The following is a 20,119-nucleotide window of genomic DNA, read 5'->3' on the forward strand; positions in this document are numbered from 1 at the left end:
TTTTCCTCCCTCCCTTTTCTCTTTTGCTTACAGTTTTCCTCTCACTGATCTCCTCGTGAAAAAGAAAACCTTGGACTTGTTTTTAGATTCACACATGAAAGGAAAAAAGTTATAAGAAAAGAGGAGAGGATTAGGGCTTTTTCAGCCCAGCAGAATAGTGATTTTATACTAGCACAGAGTGGTTTTTCAAATTCTTTTTGATTACCAGAGGGAACGTCCCATCTATCACCTTTACTTTGTAGGCAATAGAAGGCAACAGTAGGACTTTGAAGTTTATGTGAAAAATCCTGGAGGAGCACATTACTGTCAAGGAAGTTGTGATTGTCTGATGACAATGGTCATTTCAGGTAAACTCTTGGAATTGATCCATTTGGACAATTCACCACGTAGTGTGCGTCTTACAAAGACTCACAGAGGACTGTCAACTTCTTCCCTAAATATTTCAGATCATTCTCTCCATTTGCAGCATCTTCTCAAAAATTTTTCTTTTACCAGTTTATATTTCAGAGTGACATATATGGTGCCCTAGGGAATGAATGACTTCCTGACATTTCTAATCCAAGTTGGCTTGTTTGCCTTTCCTGGATGACTACCTTTGCTTCATTTTCAGGCATCTCAAGATCTTCCTGTGCTCTCTATTTCCAGGACGGCTGCTGCGTCTCATGTGAAAAGCAGAGGATAAAATGAAGATTCTTCAGTGCAACATGCATCACTGGCTGTTTCCAGCTCTGCTGGCTGTTGCTTATTTTTCCACCATTGTCCAGGGTCAAGGTAATGCAAAACTTTAAGATAATCATTAGGGCCTGGAACTCTAGCTATATTGGTTCTGATTATTATTTTTTACTTTATTTACCGTAATAGTGTTTCACCTAACACCTACCCTAATAGTGTGCTACTGTGTTTCTAGGCAAGGTCATATGTTACTCAGTTTCCCCAGCTGTTTACTTTGTAGAAATGTGCCACAACTTTGATGAGGGTTAAGACCTCACCAATGACTGAGCATAGTAATTTTGTGGTGGTTTGTTAAACAGCTCATTCTTCACATGCTTCTGAAGAGGCTGTGCAGATTTCATTGGGAAAAGACAAATTTGCATGCAAAATCAGTTCCATTAGTGAAGAGCTATAATGGGTGTTATGTCGGTACCCCAGTCATGCCTTGTCTCTTAAATAGAGGGCCTACAAAATATGTCTGCCACTTCCTACCTGGTCTTTATCATTTTGTTTCTTTCTTTAAAAACTAGCACATGGTGTAAAGCTTACTAAAAGCCTGATATAAGTGGCTAATGTGCCATTTTAAAGATTTCCAATGATTTCTGGTTTTGTTTTCATTGAACTTAGTTTTTGAAATCTACTTTCTGTATTACTGGGGTCTGCACTTTTATTCTCAATTTCCACTCGTTTTTATAAAGTGTGTTAGGAGTTTCTGCACTACCAACTCATGGGCCAAATCTGACCCACTGCTTGTTTTTGTCTTTAAAGTTTTATTGGAACACAGACGTGCGTTTACATATGTCTGTGGCTGCGTTCACCCTGCGGGGAGTCGAGTGATTGTGGCAGAGACTGTGTAGGCCACAAAGCCTGAAATATTTATTATCTAGACTTTTGCAAAAAAAGCATGCTGACTTCCGAAGTCAGTGCACAACATGTATAAGTAAGGAAAACTCCATTACTAGGTAAACAAGATAATCTTGCAGAAACAGAAATGTTGGTGCTGAAATTGTCATTCATCGACTTAGCAAGGAAATCTACATGTGATAAAGAAAGTTATTTTAGGAGTGTTAATGTCTAAGGCTTGGAATTTACAGTTATAGAGAAGTCAAATGTTAAGACCCACCACACCCTGCTTCCTCAAAGTGAAACATGCTTGTTTGGAAAAGCATGGAATTTGACCCTTTGCGTGTTCAAATAGTGTTAAAGCCGTATTTCCAACTCTTGAAGCAACACATAGGAAACAGTTGGACAGATCAATTCTGCTTGCTCTATTTACATTAATACAAGAATGCTTTTGGAAGTGATAACTAGAAATCCCAGATAAGTTTCCATCTAAACTGTGGGATTCCAGACATAAGACCTTTGGAACACAGGGCAGGCAAATCACAAAGCCCTTCAGAGCGGTCATCTTAGTCTAACTTAGTTCAGAAATGGTCTTTTGTGGAGCAGCTGATTATACAGAGAGCCTTTCTGGCATACTTTCGGGGGTGCCATCGACCAGATATACACTGTTGGCCAAATTCCATTTTAAATGAATATTTATGGGGCATATTCTGTGTGTTAGGTTCAGGATACAAGGTCCTCCAGCAGCTTACTGCTACTGAGGAGATAGGGGATACGCAGATAAATCACCATGCAAGCTTTTGTGGGGTGGGGGATGGTGGGTGTAGCAAGAGACAAAGATGGAAAGGTCTACTGGAGCCAGACTGTGGGGAATTTTGAACAGCCCCATTGTTTAAAGAAACTCTGACAGCAATGTTGATGATACTCGTATCTGCAACCTGTAGGCATTTGGGGAATAAGTAAAGTAAGAGAGACCATCTGAAGATTATATTGACTTGTCTGAGAAGTAACTGTTGGGGGCCTGAACCAGACAGAAAGAGAGAAGAGAATGAGTCCAAGAAACATTACAGAGGTAGAAGCGATTGAATTTGTTTTCTGAACAGACGTGGAGAGAGTTGTGAAAGGGAAATGCCAGAGATGACTCTAAGTCTTTTTGTTGGAGAAGTGAGGAGAGGGAGCCTTTAGTTTTGACCGCTACGTTATTGTTGCTTGTGTGCCTTTGTGTCATAGTTGTTTGTTTACCTACGCTTGTTAAAACAGTAGTTCTCTCCTTAGTGTCTGTATCTCTGATACGGAACAATGCCTCAGTCGTAGTATACATTTGTTGAGGAGATTAATAAAAGAATAAGCATCTGACTCTTGATTTCGGCTCAGGTCATGATCTGAGTCGTGAGATCAAGCCCTGCTTCGGGCTCCATGGTTAGTGGGGAGTCTGCTTGAGATTCTCTTCCTCTGCCCCATCCCCTGTGGTGCATGCACTCCCCCCCCCCAAATAAATAAATGTTTAAAGACATAAAAGAATAAGAAATGAAGCAAATTTAAGAAGGAGATGAGGTCAGTCTTAGACACATATGGAGCCTCAGGTGCTTGTGGAACATTTAGGACAAGGTGTCTGGTGGGCAGTGGGTGGTGTGGAGCTTAGATGAAAAGAGTGGAGAGTAGGAAATGTATCTAAATTGTTTTGTGCTTGGAGGTTAGCTGATAGGGACCTTTGAGGTCTCAGAGATGAGCCAAAAAGGCATGGCCCGATGGAGAGAAGTGAGGATGAAATGCGGCAGTCATCAATAGTGAAGAAGTTAAAGGAAGAAAAATGATGATTGAAATTGTCAAAAAAGCAATTGTAAAGAGGGTCAGGGGAGTGTCGTGGCCTAGAAGTGAAGGCTGGAGAAACTGAAGAAGGAAGATGGCGGGCAGGCACCTGCGGGAGGAAACCCTAGTAAGAAAAGGCCTCAGATGTCATTGACTTCTTTGGCTTTTAGGAAAGTATGTAAGACATTTAAGAAACTGAATCTTATTTCTATCTCCCAGGACAACGTTCATGGTGTCAGCAGAGAATAAAGCATGTGAATTGCTTTGTTTGATTGATTTTCTGCTTTTTTTTTTTTTTTAAGAATTTTAAAAATTTTAAGTAGTCTCTATACCCAATGTGGAGCTCAAATATAACCCCGAGGTCAAGAGTTGCACGCTCTACAGACTTAGCCAGCCAGGAGCCTGTGATTGATTTTCTACTATTAATTTTTTTCAAGTTTATTTATTTTTAAGTAATCTCTACACCCAACGTGGGGCTCAAACTCATGATCCCAAGATCAAGAGTCACTTCTGACTGAGCCAGTCAGGTGCCCTTGATTTTCTACTTTTAAAGCAGACATAGGAGTGTGAGTTCCTGTGGGTTGGCCAATTTCGACACTAATTTGCAAAGTCACACGTGAATGTGTTTGACATTCAATACAGTATTTTGCTAATGGCAGGTGCGTTGACTTGCTAGCGGACACTAATTACTCTCAAACTTTATGTTCTTAGAGACATTTTGGAGTCACATTTATTCACAAAATGAAAAGAAAGGTCAGTGTGGTAGGCAGAATAATGTGCTCGCAACAATACACACATCCTAATTTCCAGAACCTGTAAATATGCCAAATTATATGGCAAAGGGGAAATTAAGATTGCTGATGGGATGGAAGCTGTCAGTCAGCTGACTTTAAGATAGGGAGACTATCCTGGATTACCTAGGTGGGTCCCATTTGGACCCAATCATGGGGGTCTTAAATGTTTAAGAAGAGGGAAGCAGAGGAATGAAAGTCAAAGTGAAAGTCATGTAAGAAAGACTTAGCCAAGGCTATTGATGGCTTTGAAGATGGAAAGGGGACTCAAGTCAAGGAATGCTGGAATCCTCTAGAACCTGGAAAAGGCAGGAAAATGGATAGTCTCTGAGAGCCTCCAAAAGGGGAGGCAACCCTATCTACACTTTGGTTTTAGCCCAGCAAGACCCATTTCAGGCTTTTGACCCCCAGAACTGTAAGATAATACATTTCTTTTATTGTAAGTGGCTAATACAGTCTGTATTAAAAGGCATGTAGGAAATTAACTTTCGCCTCCTAAATAGCTTAATCAACAGAATGTATTTTACCACTTAGTCTCTAAGTAATTCTTTCTGGAGAACTTTCCCTCTCCAGAGAATGTGAACCCACATTGGCTCAAAAATAGTTGTTTATACCTAGGTTATTCCAGCATCTTCTTTTCAAGACAAGTTGCTAAATGAACTGGAACACAGAAAACATATTGTTGTGTTGGCTGTAAGGGGAAAAAAGTGTATTACATGACAGAATGGTGGGTCTAAGACTTTCTTAGTATTTCATAGTAAGTTTGCCCTGGGTTCCAGCAAAATTTGTTTTGGATGGTTATAAAAAGAAACGACTGAAAGTAAAGTAACTGTCATTTAAACACCTCAAAGCATATAAAATTAGAGACTTTGCATCAAAGTTAAATTTAACTTTATAAAGATCTCTGTATTAAGAAATTTACACATATGTTTTGTTGTTAGTAGTCATCAAACATGTTTGGACAGTGGAGAATATTTTCTTTACTGCTCTTTTCAGCATCTTTATAATGGGTCATTAAATGAAACATAGTAAGTTCCAAGTAAGACAAAAAGAACCTTCCCACCTCAGCATATCCCACAGTGACTTTCTTTCATATTTTAACTTCTTCTATTTATAGAACATTGGGCAATGCATTTATTATTTTTTTTAAGATTCATTTATTTATTTGAGAGAGAACGAGAGAGGGGAGGGGCAGAGGGAGAGAAATCCTCAAGCAGACTCCCCACTGAGCAAAGCCCAATCCAGGGTTCGGTCCCAGGACCCTTAGATCATGACCCGAGCCAACATCAGGAGTCGACCCTTAACCAGCTGAGCCACGCAGGCGCCCCAGGCAGTGCATTTAATTGAAAAATAACTCAGATAAAAAGCTAAGGTTTTTGTTGTTTGTTTGGCTGTTTTTAGATCCCTTGGAAAAATAAACCAAATATTTCTCTGCTGTTTAAAGGTCATTTACTTAATAAATATAAGAGGTTGTTCTATTGATACTGCACCCAAAACTATGTTTTGAAAGAGAACACATTTTCACTGCCCATGCTACTCCATCTTGATCAGTCAGAGGTTTTTGGATGCAAAAAAAAAAAAAACATTTTCTGGCCCATTGAAGCAAAAAAAGAAAAAAAACGTATTTACTGGTAGGTAACAAAGTAGCTCACATCATTAAAAAGTTAAATTAAGCTTTGAAAAGGATGGGACTCTAAGAACACCCTGGATACTGGATAAAATTCTAGGAAACTGACCATTTTTTAAGGGCATGTTATTGCAATGAAATTGACGGGCTATTTTCCTTCCTTCCATGGCTGGACACAAGTTTCAGGTTCTTAGCCAGGGGAGTATGGCTGATTGACCGCACAGCCGAGGCCCCCTGCAGTACAGAGGGTGTATTGTTCTGGGGAAGAAACCCGCACCGTACGGAGAAGGCAGACAGACAAGTGGTGATCATGGGTCGTGAAAACCGGATCTTCATTTCAGTGTTCCTGTAGAAAAAGTAGTGTTTCAGGAAATTACTGGAAATATTTTAATTGAAATAAATCTTTGGGGATGCCTGCTGGCTCAGTCGATTGAGCATCCAACTCTTGATTTCAGCTCAGGTCATGATCTCGGGGTGGTGACATCAAGCCCCAAGTTGTGCTCTGCATTGGCCGGCCGTGGAGCCTGCTTAAGAGTCTCTCTTCCTCTCCCTCTGCCCTTCTTGGCCCTCCCCCACAACACACATGCACATGCTCTCTCTGTAAAAAAAGAAACAGAAAGATTTCTATTGTTGAAATGGAGTGAAAGAAAGAAAAAAGGAAAGGAAGAAAGGAGAAAAGAAAGAGAAGGGGAGAGGGAAGGAAGACAGAAGGGAGGGGGGGAAGGATGGAAAATTGACCCTTGAATAGTCACATTATGAAATAAAATTTCCCAAATGCCTATGGATAACAGGGAGGCTTTAATAAATCACGTGAACATTCATTTTCTGCCTACAAGATTTGTTTTCTAGGAGAATAATTGTAGTGAACGTTGGGAGTTTTAAAAACTTCCCTCTCACAACAAACAAACAAACAAACAAAACCCTCATAACACAACAAAACAAACGCAGCCCTATACTTTCAGTAACAAGCCTAACCCTGCAGGAGAGAGGAAAATAAAAAATGGTCTGTCCCCATTCTTCCTCCTCAATTCCCCTTTGGGATGAAATACATATATTCACAAATATTGTGTTTGGCTCAATCCCACAGGAAGCCTGGCTTCACCATGCAAGGAATGAGTTTCCCTGGGTTCTTAGTGTGGGCTAGAAATCAAATTTTACACTTAGTTTTTTTGTTTTGTTTCGTTTTGTTTTGTCTTCTTAAAAAACTTAGGATTTTAACTAACATGAAGTAAATTCTGAGTCAAATTCACATCAGCATTTGTAGTTATTACTGGGAGTTATATGAATGTACAGAATCATCTCTTTGTGCTAGCAAAAAGAAAAATCATGTGTCTAACATCAAATATACCCAACTTTTTATTTCATGCAATAAGAGCAGTGATTTCTGAACTGCATTTACAGTGTTTCTATCAATCTTGGCTACCCTTGCTCTGACGCAAGTCCCAGTGTCTTTCTTCCATATGGAGAAAAAGGAGTTAACTTTGAAGTTCGAAACTATGACCTCATGCCTACTTCTTTCTTAACTAGCATTTTTTTTAAAGATTTTATTTATTTATTTGACAGACAGAGATCACAAGTAGGCAGAGGTAGACAGAGAGAGAGAGAGAGGGAAGCAGGCTCCCTGCTGATCAGAGAGCCCAAGGTGGGGCTCGATCCCAGGACCCTGATATCATGACCGGAGCCGAAGGCAGAGGCTCAACCCACTGAGCCACCCAGGAACCCCTTAACTAGCATTTTTTTATGTTCACTCTTTTCCCCCTGAAGGCAAAAACCTAAAGGAAATGTAAATTTTGTGTCTAACCAAGATTTTCTTTTACCGATTGTGAGAGTATTTTTGCTTATATAATATAGGCTGGAGATGTGGTCTGTTGATGAAAGAGAAGCGTGGTGTTCCTTTTTGCTAGCAGCCATAATGGGACTGTAGTCACATGCATTATTTGTAAATGATTTTAAAAGTTGGACACTGATGGATTTATGGTTGCTTTTGCTTCACGCTGTGTTTCCATGAGTAGTTCAACGGAAGCCAGTGCCTCTCTGGATCTGGAGCCCCGTCGTATTGTCTGGACGTGATCCATGGGATCAGAGTGTGTTCATTGTTATTCCCATCACTTTCTCCTGGGGGTTCAGAAGGCTATGGTTATTGACTTAAAAAATGTGGCAGGGCTATAATCTCAGATCACATCTAAAGAACGGTAGCCTGGTGGTGCGCCTGAGTGGCTCATTCGATTAAGTGTCTGCCTTCAGTCCAGGTCATGATCCAGGGGTCCTGGGATCGAGTCTTGTGTTGGGCTCCCTGCTCAGCAGGAAGTCTGTTTCTCTCTCTCCCTCTAACCATCACCCCTGCTCCTTCTCTCTCTCTCCCCCTCTCTCTCTCAAATAAATAAATAAAATCTTTAAAGAATAGTAGCCTGGATAGAAAATGTTGTAAAGATTTCTAATCTTGAACTTGGGAATTCTCAATGTTGTGGACTTATTTGCCCTCCTTGAGAAGTCGGCACACCTGGGGAACTGACCGAATTGGTCAGTCCTCTTGCCGCGGTCTAGACTGAGGCCTCCATCCTGCTTGTTGGCTGTACTTCTCCACTTGATGGGTCCCAGGCACGTCCGCCATCTTTCACCGGGACATTCATGCAGAACTTTGTAGTAAGCTTGGCCAATGACGTCTACCAGCCCACTGGTGAGATTTGGCTGAGAAACTAGATATATTGTTTAAAATTGCTTAATTCTTGTTTTAAATTTTTTCCATAAGTAATGAAAGCCTACCTATAGGGGCGCCTGGGGGGGCTTAGTTGGTTAAGCATCTGCCTTCGCCTCAGGTCTTGATCCCAAGGTCCTAGGATTGAGCCCCACATCGGGCTCCCTGCTTATTGGGGAGCCTGCTTCTCCCTCCCTCTCTGCCTACTGCTCCCCCTGTTTGTGCTCTCTCTCTCTGTCAAATAAATGAATAAAATCTTTTTTTTTTTTAAGAGCCTACTTATAAACAGGTTATTCTCACCAGTTTCCAGACTAAGCAAAATTGTAATAGTTTTCCTGTTCATCCAAATGTTAGGTTCCTCTTCTTGAATTTCAAAATAGTTATTCTTATGATAAATCCATATTTTTCCATAAACAAGAGAAATGTCAACTCTTTCTTCCATTCAGGTCACATTGAGAATGGGAAGCTAATGTTTTTTTTTGTTTGTTTTGAATTGCTAACATTCTCTGCTAAGAGGTAATAAAAGTTGAGCTGACTTGTGAGGAGTCAGTTACTTGTTCCTCTATCTCCAGGAAGGGCGCCTTCTTAATGTGGCTTTTCTGCCAAAGAAACAGCATCTCAGTTGGGGGTCAGGGATTGTCATTCACCGGTACGTGAACTTGGGCAAGTCTTCAGTTTTTCTTTGGCTTCTTTATATGTAAAATTGGGATGGTACTGTATCTTTTTGTGAGAATCAAATGAGCTTTTGAGATCACCCCTTAGTTGAAGTCAAAGCCGGAGGATCAAATATTTACAGATCACTTTTCCTAAAAATAAAGTTTTGGAAGGAGGAATCACTCAAGTTTCTTTATCTAATAAGTGACAGAACTGGAATCAAATTAATGCCCAAACCCTATATTGTGCTACATACCTGTTAAGGAGAATGTCTGTTTCTTCCCCCTCTTTCTGTTTCCTAAAGTGAGAAAGAAAGACAGGGTGTAAGCGTGGACAGTAAGAGCTAAGCTTTTCTGTTACATGTAAGCTTTTCTTTTTTGATAAACTATTTCAATATTATGTAATTAAAATCTTCTTAAACTATTTTGTGTGAAATTCTAGAGCACTGATGTAGGTTTAAAGTTTGAATGACATACACAAGAAGTAATATAGACCTATCCATTTTGTGAACTATCAGAAAAGATTAAGTGTCCTGGTATGACTCAAGAGCCTATGCTGTGTATCTTTCTGAAAGACAGAAATCAGCTACACTTTAAGAATGAATCAAACTTTATAAAACCCAATTATCTTTGATTTGATCCTTTTCCTTTTGGTCCTTTATAATCTCTTTTTCAAATGTTTTTTAAATGAAGATCTTAATACTATAATACGTCCATTGTTGCCTTCTTAAATGACCTTATCGTTAAACATACTGGATTACTAAAGTGAAAAATCTAAAGGTATAAAACAGGTCCCAGTAGAGTAGATTATAAAAGCTTATGTGTTCCAAGTTGAGGGGAAAAATCATCCTTATAATATAATGAATGCATTTTATAAGATTGGCTTCAATTTAAACTAGACTAGAGTATTACATTTTAACCCTTAAGTCATAGGTCTTTGTCGTAAGGTCACTACTATTTGATAAATGCTTATCTCTTGAGTAAGAAACAGATGCTCTTGGGTTTGTATCATTGTGAAAACTCATCAATTCATTAATGGGGCTATAGAAAGAGCATATTTTGATTTCGTTATGTTGACTCTTCGGTTTAACTAATGGCAGCTTAAATGTTTCAACATTTAAATGATTTTTGTTTCTCCTTTTGCAGTGGCTCCACCAACACGGTTAAGATATAATGTATTATCTCATGACAGTATACAGATTTCCTGGAAGGCTCCAAGGGGGAAATTTGGTGGCTACAAACTTCTTGTGACTCCAGCTTCAGGTAAAAACTGTTGATTGTGGGCACCTGGGTGGCTCAGTGGGTTAAAACCTCTCCCTTAGGCTCAGGTCATGATCCCATGGTACTGGGATTGGGCTCTTTGCTCAGTGGGGAGCCTGCTTCTCCCTCTGTCTCTGCCAGTCTCTCCACTTACTTGTGATCTCTCTCACTCTGTCAAATAAATAAATAAAATCTTAAAAACAAACAAACAAACAAAAAAGTTGATTGTGATTTCTAGAGTATTAACAACTTTTTACACATAGTTAACTAAAAATGTGAAGTATTAAGTGTTTCTTGAAAATCATTTGAAAGATTTTTTTCAATTCAATATATGCACTTGAAATCTTACCTTCTAATCAAAGAAATAATATTCCCAAAGTCTAAAGAGGTGCTATTGGGCTCATCGTAATTCTCCTCAGGGGAAATTTCCAGACTATTAAAATCTTCACTTCTCTGTTTCAACTTAGAATGAATACTTTTGGCCTGTTGACCCTTAAAAAAAAATACAATACATCTGGAAGGCTAACACTTGTGACCAGCTGAGTAAATTATGATTAATTAACTTGATAATGTATTATTCAGCAATTATACATTAAAATGAAAAGAGCTAAGTAGACGCTGTGAAAATAAGTGCTAAATTAAAGCAGGAAAGGAGGAAAAGTAAAAGTTAGATTTATTGATCATGAAGCTAAAGTAGTAATGCCAAATTTTTAAAATTAAATTTTGGTTGAATTTTTTCCTTTCTTCTATTTTATGTTTTTATTATACAAATATGATTAGTAAAACAATAAAGAGTATGGAAAGGAGCTGCTGCTATTACACACAGTCATGGAGACAAAGAGGGGGTCAACAACATGAATAGCTTGAGCTCCACACCTGGGTCTGTGGTGTATAAGAAATGTCATTTGGGCAAGTTGTAAAACCTCTCTGTTCTCTGGTGTCATCTTACATAAAACCCACAAACAGCACTAGTCCCACCTCATGGAGTTGTAAGGCGTGGAACTCAAAATGTATTCTGAGAATCAGCACAGGCATCAGCTGAGAGCCAATGCAGAAGATTGGTCCCTACCTCCCACCTGCTGAATCAGCATCTGACCTTGACAAAGATCCCCCAATGACTCCTATGCATGTTAAATTTAGGAAGCATTTGTTGTGAGGACTTAATTAATTTATAAAAATAAAGCACTTACAACAGTGACTGCCAGATAGAGTGCAATCATATTGCCTGAGATTGATATACAGATGATTTGAGTATGTCCCTCAGGTCTCATTTCCTTTCCTAGGAACCAGTTTCCCATATTCTGTAAGAAATATTTAATAATAGCATATTTGTATAATACATATGTATTTATGTATATATAATAATTTTTCCTCTTTATTGGTGGATAAAGATAGGGTTTTTTGTTTGATAATTAATTTTTTGTTTGATATTTGTTTGATATTGATAAAGATGGTTATATGGACCTGGGCTTCTTGCTGTTGGAGTCCTTTTCCCAGCTCTTTTAATAAGACTGACAAATGCTCTGTTGTTGATAATTGTGGACATTTTACCCAGTGGTAGATTTAAAATCTCAACCAAAACAAGCAGCTGAAACACCTGGCTTCTTGCTTGGCCATGAAAAAGGAACCTTCTAGAAGGTTATTAACAAATATTACCCAGACTCTTTAGAATGATTCATGGTTCAATGAAACAGATGCCAACTTTACCCATGTTGACTCACAGAAGTGACACACTTGCAGAAAGCAATATTTCATTCTCGAGCCTGGTTCAGAATTTTCATTTTGAAGTATGGCCCAATTTTGAAATAACTTTGACTTTTGAAAATGCAGTTTGTGTTCTGAAATAAGCCACCATGGGAAATTCAAGTTCAAGAGATTCCTGGGGAGAGACTTAAGACAGCAGAGTAGTAGGGAGATCCTGAACTTACCTCATCCCTTGAACATAGCTAGATCAAAAAACAAATCATTTTGAGTAACTAGGAAATTGACCTGAAGATTAAGAAAACAATCTGAACAATTAGAGGGAGAGAACATGGCAGATGTGAGGTTTGGAGATATGAATTGGGGGAGAGAAAAGCTGTGGTGCCATGGAGGAAAGGAAACCCTCGTCACAGAGAGAAGACAGAGAGAGGAAGAGAGAGTGGAGGCTGGAGTTGCTTATACCAAGCCAAAAAGGTCAACACTAAGAAATACAGAAAAGGAGAATTCTGAAAACAGTGGGAGACAAAATGTCCTTAACCCACAAGGGTAGATATAATGTTAGCAGCAGACCTGTCCACAGAAACTTAGCAGGCCAGAAGAGAGTGACATGATATAGTCAATGTGCTGAATGGGAAAAAAATGAAGCCAAGAATACTATATCCAGCAAGGCAATCATTCAAAATAGAAGGAGAAATAAAGAGCTTCTGAAACAAGCAAAAACTAAAGGAGATTGTGAACACCAAACTAGCTCTGCAAGAGATATTAAAGGGGACTCGGACTGAGAAAGATAAACCAAAGGCAACAAAGACTAGAATGAAAAGAGACTAACCACAGGAATGACAACTTCACAGGTAATCCAATGGCACTAAATTCATATCTATAAATAATTACTCTAAATGTAAATGGACTAATTGTCCCAATTAAGAGACATAGGGTGTGAATGGATTAAAAAAAAAACAAAACCCATTGATATCCTGCTTATAAGAGACTCATAGACCCAAAGATGCCTCCAGATTGAAAGTGAGGAGGTAGAGAACAATTTATCATGCTAATGGACATCAAAAGAAAGCTGGAGTAGGCATCTTTATATTAGGCAAACTGGATTTTAATTTGAAGACTGTAATAAGAGATGAAGAAGGTTGCTGTATTATAATAAAGAGGTCAATCCTATAAGAAGATCTAACAATTGCAAATATTTATGCCCCCAACTTGGGAGCAGCCAAATATGTAAGTCAATTAAAACAAACTTAAAGAAACTCATTGATAATAACGCAATAATAGTAGGCCACTTTAATAACCCACTCATAGCAATGGACAGATCATCTAAGCAGAAGAACAACATTGAATGAACAGCATTGAATGAAACTCTGGAACAGATGGACTTAGCAGGTATATTCAGAGCATTTCATCCTAAAGTGACAGATATTCTTCTTTTTAAGTGCACATGGAACATACTCCAGAACAAATCAGATATGGGCTCACAAATTGGACCTCAACAAGTACAAAAAAATGGAGATCATACCGAGCCTATTTTCATACCACAATGCTATTAAACTTGAAGTCAACCATAAGAAAAAATTTGAAAAGATCACAAATGGAGGTTAAGGAACATCCTACTACAGAATGAGTAGGTTAACCAGGAAATTAAAGATGAAATTTTAAAAAAGGATCATGGTAGCAAATGAAAATGAAAACACTACAGTGTTTTCCCAACCTTTGGGATGCAGCAAAGGCAGTCGTAAGAGGGCAGTATATAGCAATACAGGCCTTCCTCAAGAAAAGTCTCAAATATACAACCTAACTTTATATCTAAAGGAGCTGGAAAAAGAACAGCAAATAAATCTTAAAACCAGCAGAAGAAGAGAGATAATAAAGATTAGAGCAGAAATCAATGATATAGAAATTTACAAAACCGAGTATAATAGATCAACACAAGTAGCTAGATCTTTAGAAGAATTAACAATATTGATAAACACTGAGCCAGACTTATCAAAAAGAAGAGAAGGGACCCAAATAAATAAAATCATGAATGAAAGAGGCAAGATTACAACCAACACTGCAGAAATACAAACAATTGGAGAATATTATGAGCAATTGTATGCCAACAAATTGGACAATCTGGAAAAAATAGCTAAATTCCTAGAAACATATAAATCACCAAAACTGAAACAGGAAGAAATGGAAAATTTCAACAGACCCATAACCAGCAAAGAAAATGAATCAGTAATTAAGAATCTCCCAACGCTATCCTGATCAAAATACCAGTGACATTTTTCAAAGAGCTGGAACAAATAATCACAAATTTATATGAAACTGGAAAAGACCCTGAATCACTAAAGAAATGTTGAAAAAGAAAAACAAAGCTAGGGATATCACATTGCTTGATATCCAGCCATATTACAAAAATGTCATCACTGAGACACCATGGCATTGGCACAAAACAGACACATAGACCAGTGGAACAGAATAGAGAGCCCAGATGTGGACCCTCAACTCTATGGTCAACTAATCTTCAACAAAGCAGGAAAAAATATCCAATGGAAAAAAAGACAGTCTCTTCAGTAAATGGTGCTGGGAAAATTGGACACCCATACACAGAAGAATGAAATCCGACCATTGTCTTACACCATACACAAAGATAAAGTCTCAATGTAAGGCAGGAATTTATCAAAATCCTAGAGGAGAACATAGGCAGTAACCTCTTTGACATCAGCCACAGCAACTTCTTTGAAGACACATCTCCAAAAGCAAGGAAAACAAAAGCAAAAATGAACTTTTGGGATTGCATCAAGGTAAAAACCTTCTGCATAGCAAAAGAAAAAGTCAACAAAACAAAGAGGAAACCCATGGAATGGGAGAAGATATCTGCAAATGACACTACAGATAAAGGGCTGGTATTCAAGATCTATAAAGAACTTCTCAAACTCAACACACAAAAAACAAATAATCAAGTCAAAAAATGGGCAGAATACATGAACAGACACTTCTCCATAGAAGATATACAAATGACCAACAAATATGTGAAAAAATGCTCAACATTGCTCCACATCAGGGAAATACAAATCAAAACCACAATGAGATAACGCCTCACACCCATCAGAATGGCTGAAATTAACAAGTCAGGAAATAACATATGTTGGCAAAGATGCAGAGAAAGGGAAACCTTTTTATACTGTTGGTGAGAATGCAGACTGGTGCAGACACTCAGAAAACAATATGGAGGTTCCTCAAAAAGTTAAAAACAGAAATACCCTGTGACCCATCAATTGCACTACGAGGTGTCTATCCAAAGGATACAAAAATACTGATTCAAAGGGGCACATGCACCCAAATGTTTATAGTAGTACCATCAACAATAGCAAAATTATAGAAAGGAAGCCCAAATGTCCATCAACTGATGAATGGATAAAGAATATGTGGCATATTTACACATACGCACACACATATGTACATATATACATATACATATGTAATATGGAAAATTAGCTATCAAAAGGAGTGAAATATTGGCATTTGCAGCAATGTGGATGGAACTAGAGTGTATTATGCTAAGCAAAATAAGTCAATCAGAGAAGACAAATACCATATGATTTCACACGTATATGGAATTAAAAAAAAAATAGATGAACATAGGGGAAGGGAAGAGAAAAGTAAGATAAAAACAGAGGGAAGCCAGCCATAAGAGACCCTTAACTGCAGAGAACAAATTAAGGGTTGCTAGAGGGGAGGTGGGGGGGAATGGGTTAAATGGGCGATAGGCATTAAGGAGGGCACTTGTTGTGATGAACACTGGGTGTTATATGTAAGCAATGAATCACTAAATTCTACTCCTGTAACCAACATTACCCTTAGTGTTAACGAACTTGAATTTAAATAAAATCTTGAAAAAGGAAAAAAAAAAGATTCTTGAACATCATTATGACTTAAAGGTCAAAATACAAGTTTCTAATTTGTGGTACCTCTGAGAATTCCCCATGTCTGATCTTGAAAGTTTATTCTTTTTCTTCCAGGTAATTGGTGTCTTAACTTTCCCTTTAGTATTAGTTACTGATAATACTAAACTGTTCGGTACACATATAGTTGGCATTAAGGAATCAGGGAGTCTTAGGAGTGACTTGTGTAGCCTCTGAACCAAATCTCAGCCAGATCCTTCAATCACCTCTGCTATACCACACTCACAAGGCAAACCTCCAGCTCTTACTTAAACACTTCCAGAGACATAATAAAAATTGAGAGTGAAAGCAAATTATTCCTTCATGAATACAGGTTCCATTTTTACAGTGCCTCGGTGCCCTTACTGCAGTGACCCAAGCTAATAAGACAGTGTTGACACTCTGTTACCTACTTGGTCAAACATAAAATAACTAGAGTAAATAAAAAGAATAATAAATGCATCCAGACACAAAAGGTAGACATTTTAGCCCTTCAAGACATGTTCCTAATACAGTTTATACCAGTCTTTCCCAAAGTGTGTTCCATGGTAATCTGCAAGATGCTAATAACTATGATACAACCAAATGGTTTAATAGTCAAAGAAACTGAAGAAGTCCTATTCTAAAGAGTTTAAAGATTTTTTAACTTGCAGAATTCTCAAAGCTGTTAGTAAAATAATACACCTAAGCCCCTCAGAGAGGGAGTCTAATACACAGTATTCTAAGAAACTTTTTTTTTTTTTTTTTTAGTGAAATACGCATTAAGAAAGATTTATTTGGTGTGCTTTGTAGAAGATGGGTTTTAAATAATAGACGTTTGTGAAACCAGGTTTAACATCTTGGACATAAATGCATTTAAAGAAATGTGTTTTGGCAAGAAAAGGGCTCCGTTCTGCCTTCTAGTAGCAGGCAGCATAGGTGATAGCAGCATCAAATTTCAGACACAACATCATTAATTTATGGGAATATGATTAAAATACATTGTAATCTGTGTTATGTTTAATTCATTCAGCAGATTTCAGGTCCTTTTTGCTGTCATTGCTAGCGGCGAGGGAGTTTTCAATTTCCTTCCTCTTATACTTAGTAACTGTTGCCAGAAATTAGAAAAGAAAAGCATATTTGGAATTTGGCATAAAAGTTGAGTATTTAATCAACAGTATTTCCACAATAGCCTTAGATGTCATTATGATTTGATGGAGAGATACTGGAGATTTGAAATCTTTTCATGAACCGCGCTAACGTTTAAGTAGCTGGGCAATGATTGGTTCTGTCAACATCCTGAGCCAGTTATGCTCAGATTTAAGATAATTAAATTGCTAATGCTTTAGGGATGCTTTGACTCAGTTTAGAGAGACCATAGCAAAAATTTCAGCATAGATAATGTTGTTCAGTCTGCCTTTATCTTTCCCTTTCCTTGAAGACTGTATCTATGCTGAGGGCTTATTTTCTCCTAATCCTATACTGTGGCTTTCCCTGGTGTATAAGCAGTAATGCATTATGATGAAAGATTTTTGTGAATGTGTTTTGTCTAATTTAGGCAACTGTTGAAATGATCTAATGCAAAGAGTACAACTAAGAATGAGAAGGAACAATATATTAAAATTAAGTAGTATATGCATATGCACCATTGTGTATTTTTTAAAATGTTTTCACCCTTTAAAATCTTGATTGCTGATTAATAAATTTTCTTAATGTATCCAGTGAATCTGTTTCTTAGTCCTGATTTATCTTTCTGTTTTGTTATAGGTGGCAAAACCAATCAATTGAATCTCCAGAACACGGCAACTAAGGCAATTATTCAAGGTCTTATGCCAGACCAGAATTACACAGTTCAAATTATTGCATACAATAAAGACAAAGAAAGCAAGCCAGCCCAAGGTCAATTCAGAAGTACGTATGTACTGTTCTTAAAGTGCTACCATCGGACTCTGTTTCAGCTCTGAGTTAAAGTCTGGAGTAAATACTATGATAGGTTAAAATTGGATTGTTTAGATGAGGAGATCTTGAAAGATATTTGGTGAAATCTTCCATGAGTTCCTTCTATCACTACTACCCCTCTGCCCCTCCCTTAACCTGTTTTAATGCATGCCCACTTAAATCCTTTAAATTTTACTTTTTTCATGCTGTATTAGATACTGGGTAGACGAGATGTCCTCTGAACCTTACCCAGACATCTCGTCTACCCAGTACTCATAGGTGCTAAGTGAATACATACCAAATGACTCAGTGACTGATGCCTACACCTGCTCTGTAGTATTCCTAGCAAGTGGCAGTCTAGCCTCTATGTAAACAACCTTTATAACAAGACATTTGACCCTTTCTCTTGATAAATCAGTTGGTTTTTATCATCAACCTATTATACGCCAGGTCCCATGACAAAAAGCTCTGTGAATGCCGTAAGGGTCAGGGATGGAGATTCAGGGCTCTCTGTGAAGGCAGAAGCTCTCTCTGTCTCAGTGATAGGCAGGAATAAGAATGGATGGCAGATAGCTTCAAATCTGAGCCAGTTCTCAAAGAGTAAACTGGGCAGACAATGAAAAGCAGGACATACAAAGATATTCTAAGCAGGGGAGAAAGCCCAATCTATGTCATTAGAAAGCCTTTCCTTATACGGAGTTTAAAAGTTGTTCTTACAGGTTGTGATTCTTTTGTCTTTTGGGAGATAGATATTCATTCATTCATTTATTCTTTTTTTCCCCCACTTAACCAATATATATTGCACGGCTACTAAGTGTCAGGCCTTATTTTAGGTACTGAGAACATGACAAATCATTGCCCCCCACCCATGGACCCTATATTCTCGTGAGCAGAGACCCCAGCAACCCTCTCTTCCTGGGAGTGGCCATTCATATGTGGACCACAAAGATTTGCGTATTGTGAAAGCAAACAGAAGAGGACTGTCCTGGTTAATTTTCATTAATAATTTAATAATTTAACTGTCCTGGTGTTACTTCATTGTTAATATATACTCTTTAAAAATTCCAATTTATTAAAGGATAATTTTAAACATATTTAAAAAAATTAGCAGGGTAGTAGAATAAACCCCTACGTATCCACCAGTCACTAACCATTCATGGCCAGTCTTGTTTCATCTATTATCTTCCCCCCACCACTCTGCCCTAATTTTGAAGCAAATTCTGGACATCATTTCGATTAACAATAGCTTTTCACATCCTGCCCTTAGATTACTCCACAGATCTGGAAGGCTGTGGCATTTACCTACGAATCCAGAACTGTGCGTGCAGCAATGTTCTAGCTGGATTTTCTGCCCTCTCTCCTTTTTCCCCTTCCTCTTCTAAGTAATGTTTTATGGCATGTATTTTGTGATTTTTTTTTTTAATTAAAAAAGAAACCAACTTTGTTAACCTGCTACCTCTTGAAACTTCTGAACAAAGACATTGGGTGATTCCACCTGTCAGTAGGACATGCAGATATTTTAAACGTGACATTCTTTTGAGATTCACATTATCTGGAAGTTCCAGAAAAACTTTTGATGTTATTTCCAATATAAATCAGCCTTTGTCTGCCTTTATTGGCACCGCACTTCCGTTTCTGGCCTCTGACATTTTGACACGAGTAAGCAAAATAGCTCTTCTTCAAGTTTTTGAGAAGCAGTGAAAGGACATGGAGACATTTTCCTTTAGATGGAAGGTGTTGCAATGGATTATCCCAGATAGTCCGTTGACTGAGCAGCCTGAGAAACAGGTAACCTGAAAAAGTTCTGCCAGTAGCTGTCTACTCAGAACACTTCAAAAGAAGTTCAGTGGTTTTCAGTTTGCTTAGTTCTGCTGCAATAATCTTATTGAGACTGTCTAACTGGTAAGTTGGATAACTTAAAGGTAATCCTATATAAATGATTAATATAGAAGTATAAATATAAATCAAATATTAAAACCAATATGAAATTATTCTTGTCAGGGATTCATTCTTCCCAAATAAAAGTCTGCAACAATAATATTAAAATAACTTTGGTTTTCTTTTTCATTTTGTTCCACGTGAGATGGAACCAAAGCCTGGCTCCCCTTCCCCAGGAAACTCCCATTGTTGGATCCAGGAAAATGATCCAGACAAATGCTGTGCATGTAGGTTTACAGTTA

General features: G+C 38.0%; 1 protein-coding gene across 2 annotated transcripts in view; it reads left to right on the plus strand.

The window, feature by feature from the left end:
- The window catches only part of COL14A1 (collagen type XIV alpha 1 chain), a 218,387-nt gene that overhangs the window by 15,662 nt on the left and 182,606 nt on the right, over positions 1–20,119 (plus strand). For both annotated transcript variants that reach the window (XM_059395092.1, XM_059395093.1), the window contains exons 2-4: positions 646–771; positions 10,276–10,392; positions 17,769–17,912. In XM_059395092.1, coding sequence (XP_059251075.1) covers positions 684–771; positions 10,276–10,392; positions 17,769–17,912 — 349 coding nt within the window. In that variant the 5' untranslated portion in view covers positions 646–683. The remainder of the gene's footprint in view (positions 1–645; positions 772–10,275; positions 10,393–17,768; positions 17,913–20,119) is intronic.

The sequence above is a fragment of the Mustela nigripes genome, chromosome 3, assembly GCF_022355385.1.
Source record: "Mustela nigripes isolate SB6536 chromosome 3, MUSNIG.SB6536, whole genome shotgun sequence".
Lineage (NCBI taxonomy): Eukaryota > Metazoa > Chordata > Mammalia > Carnivora > Mustelidae > Mustela > Mustela nigripes.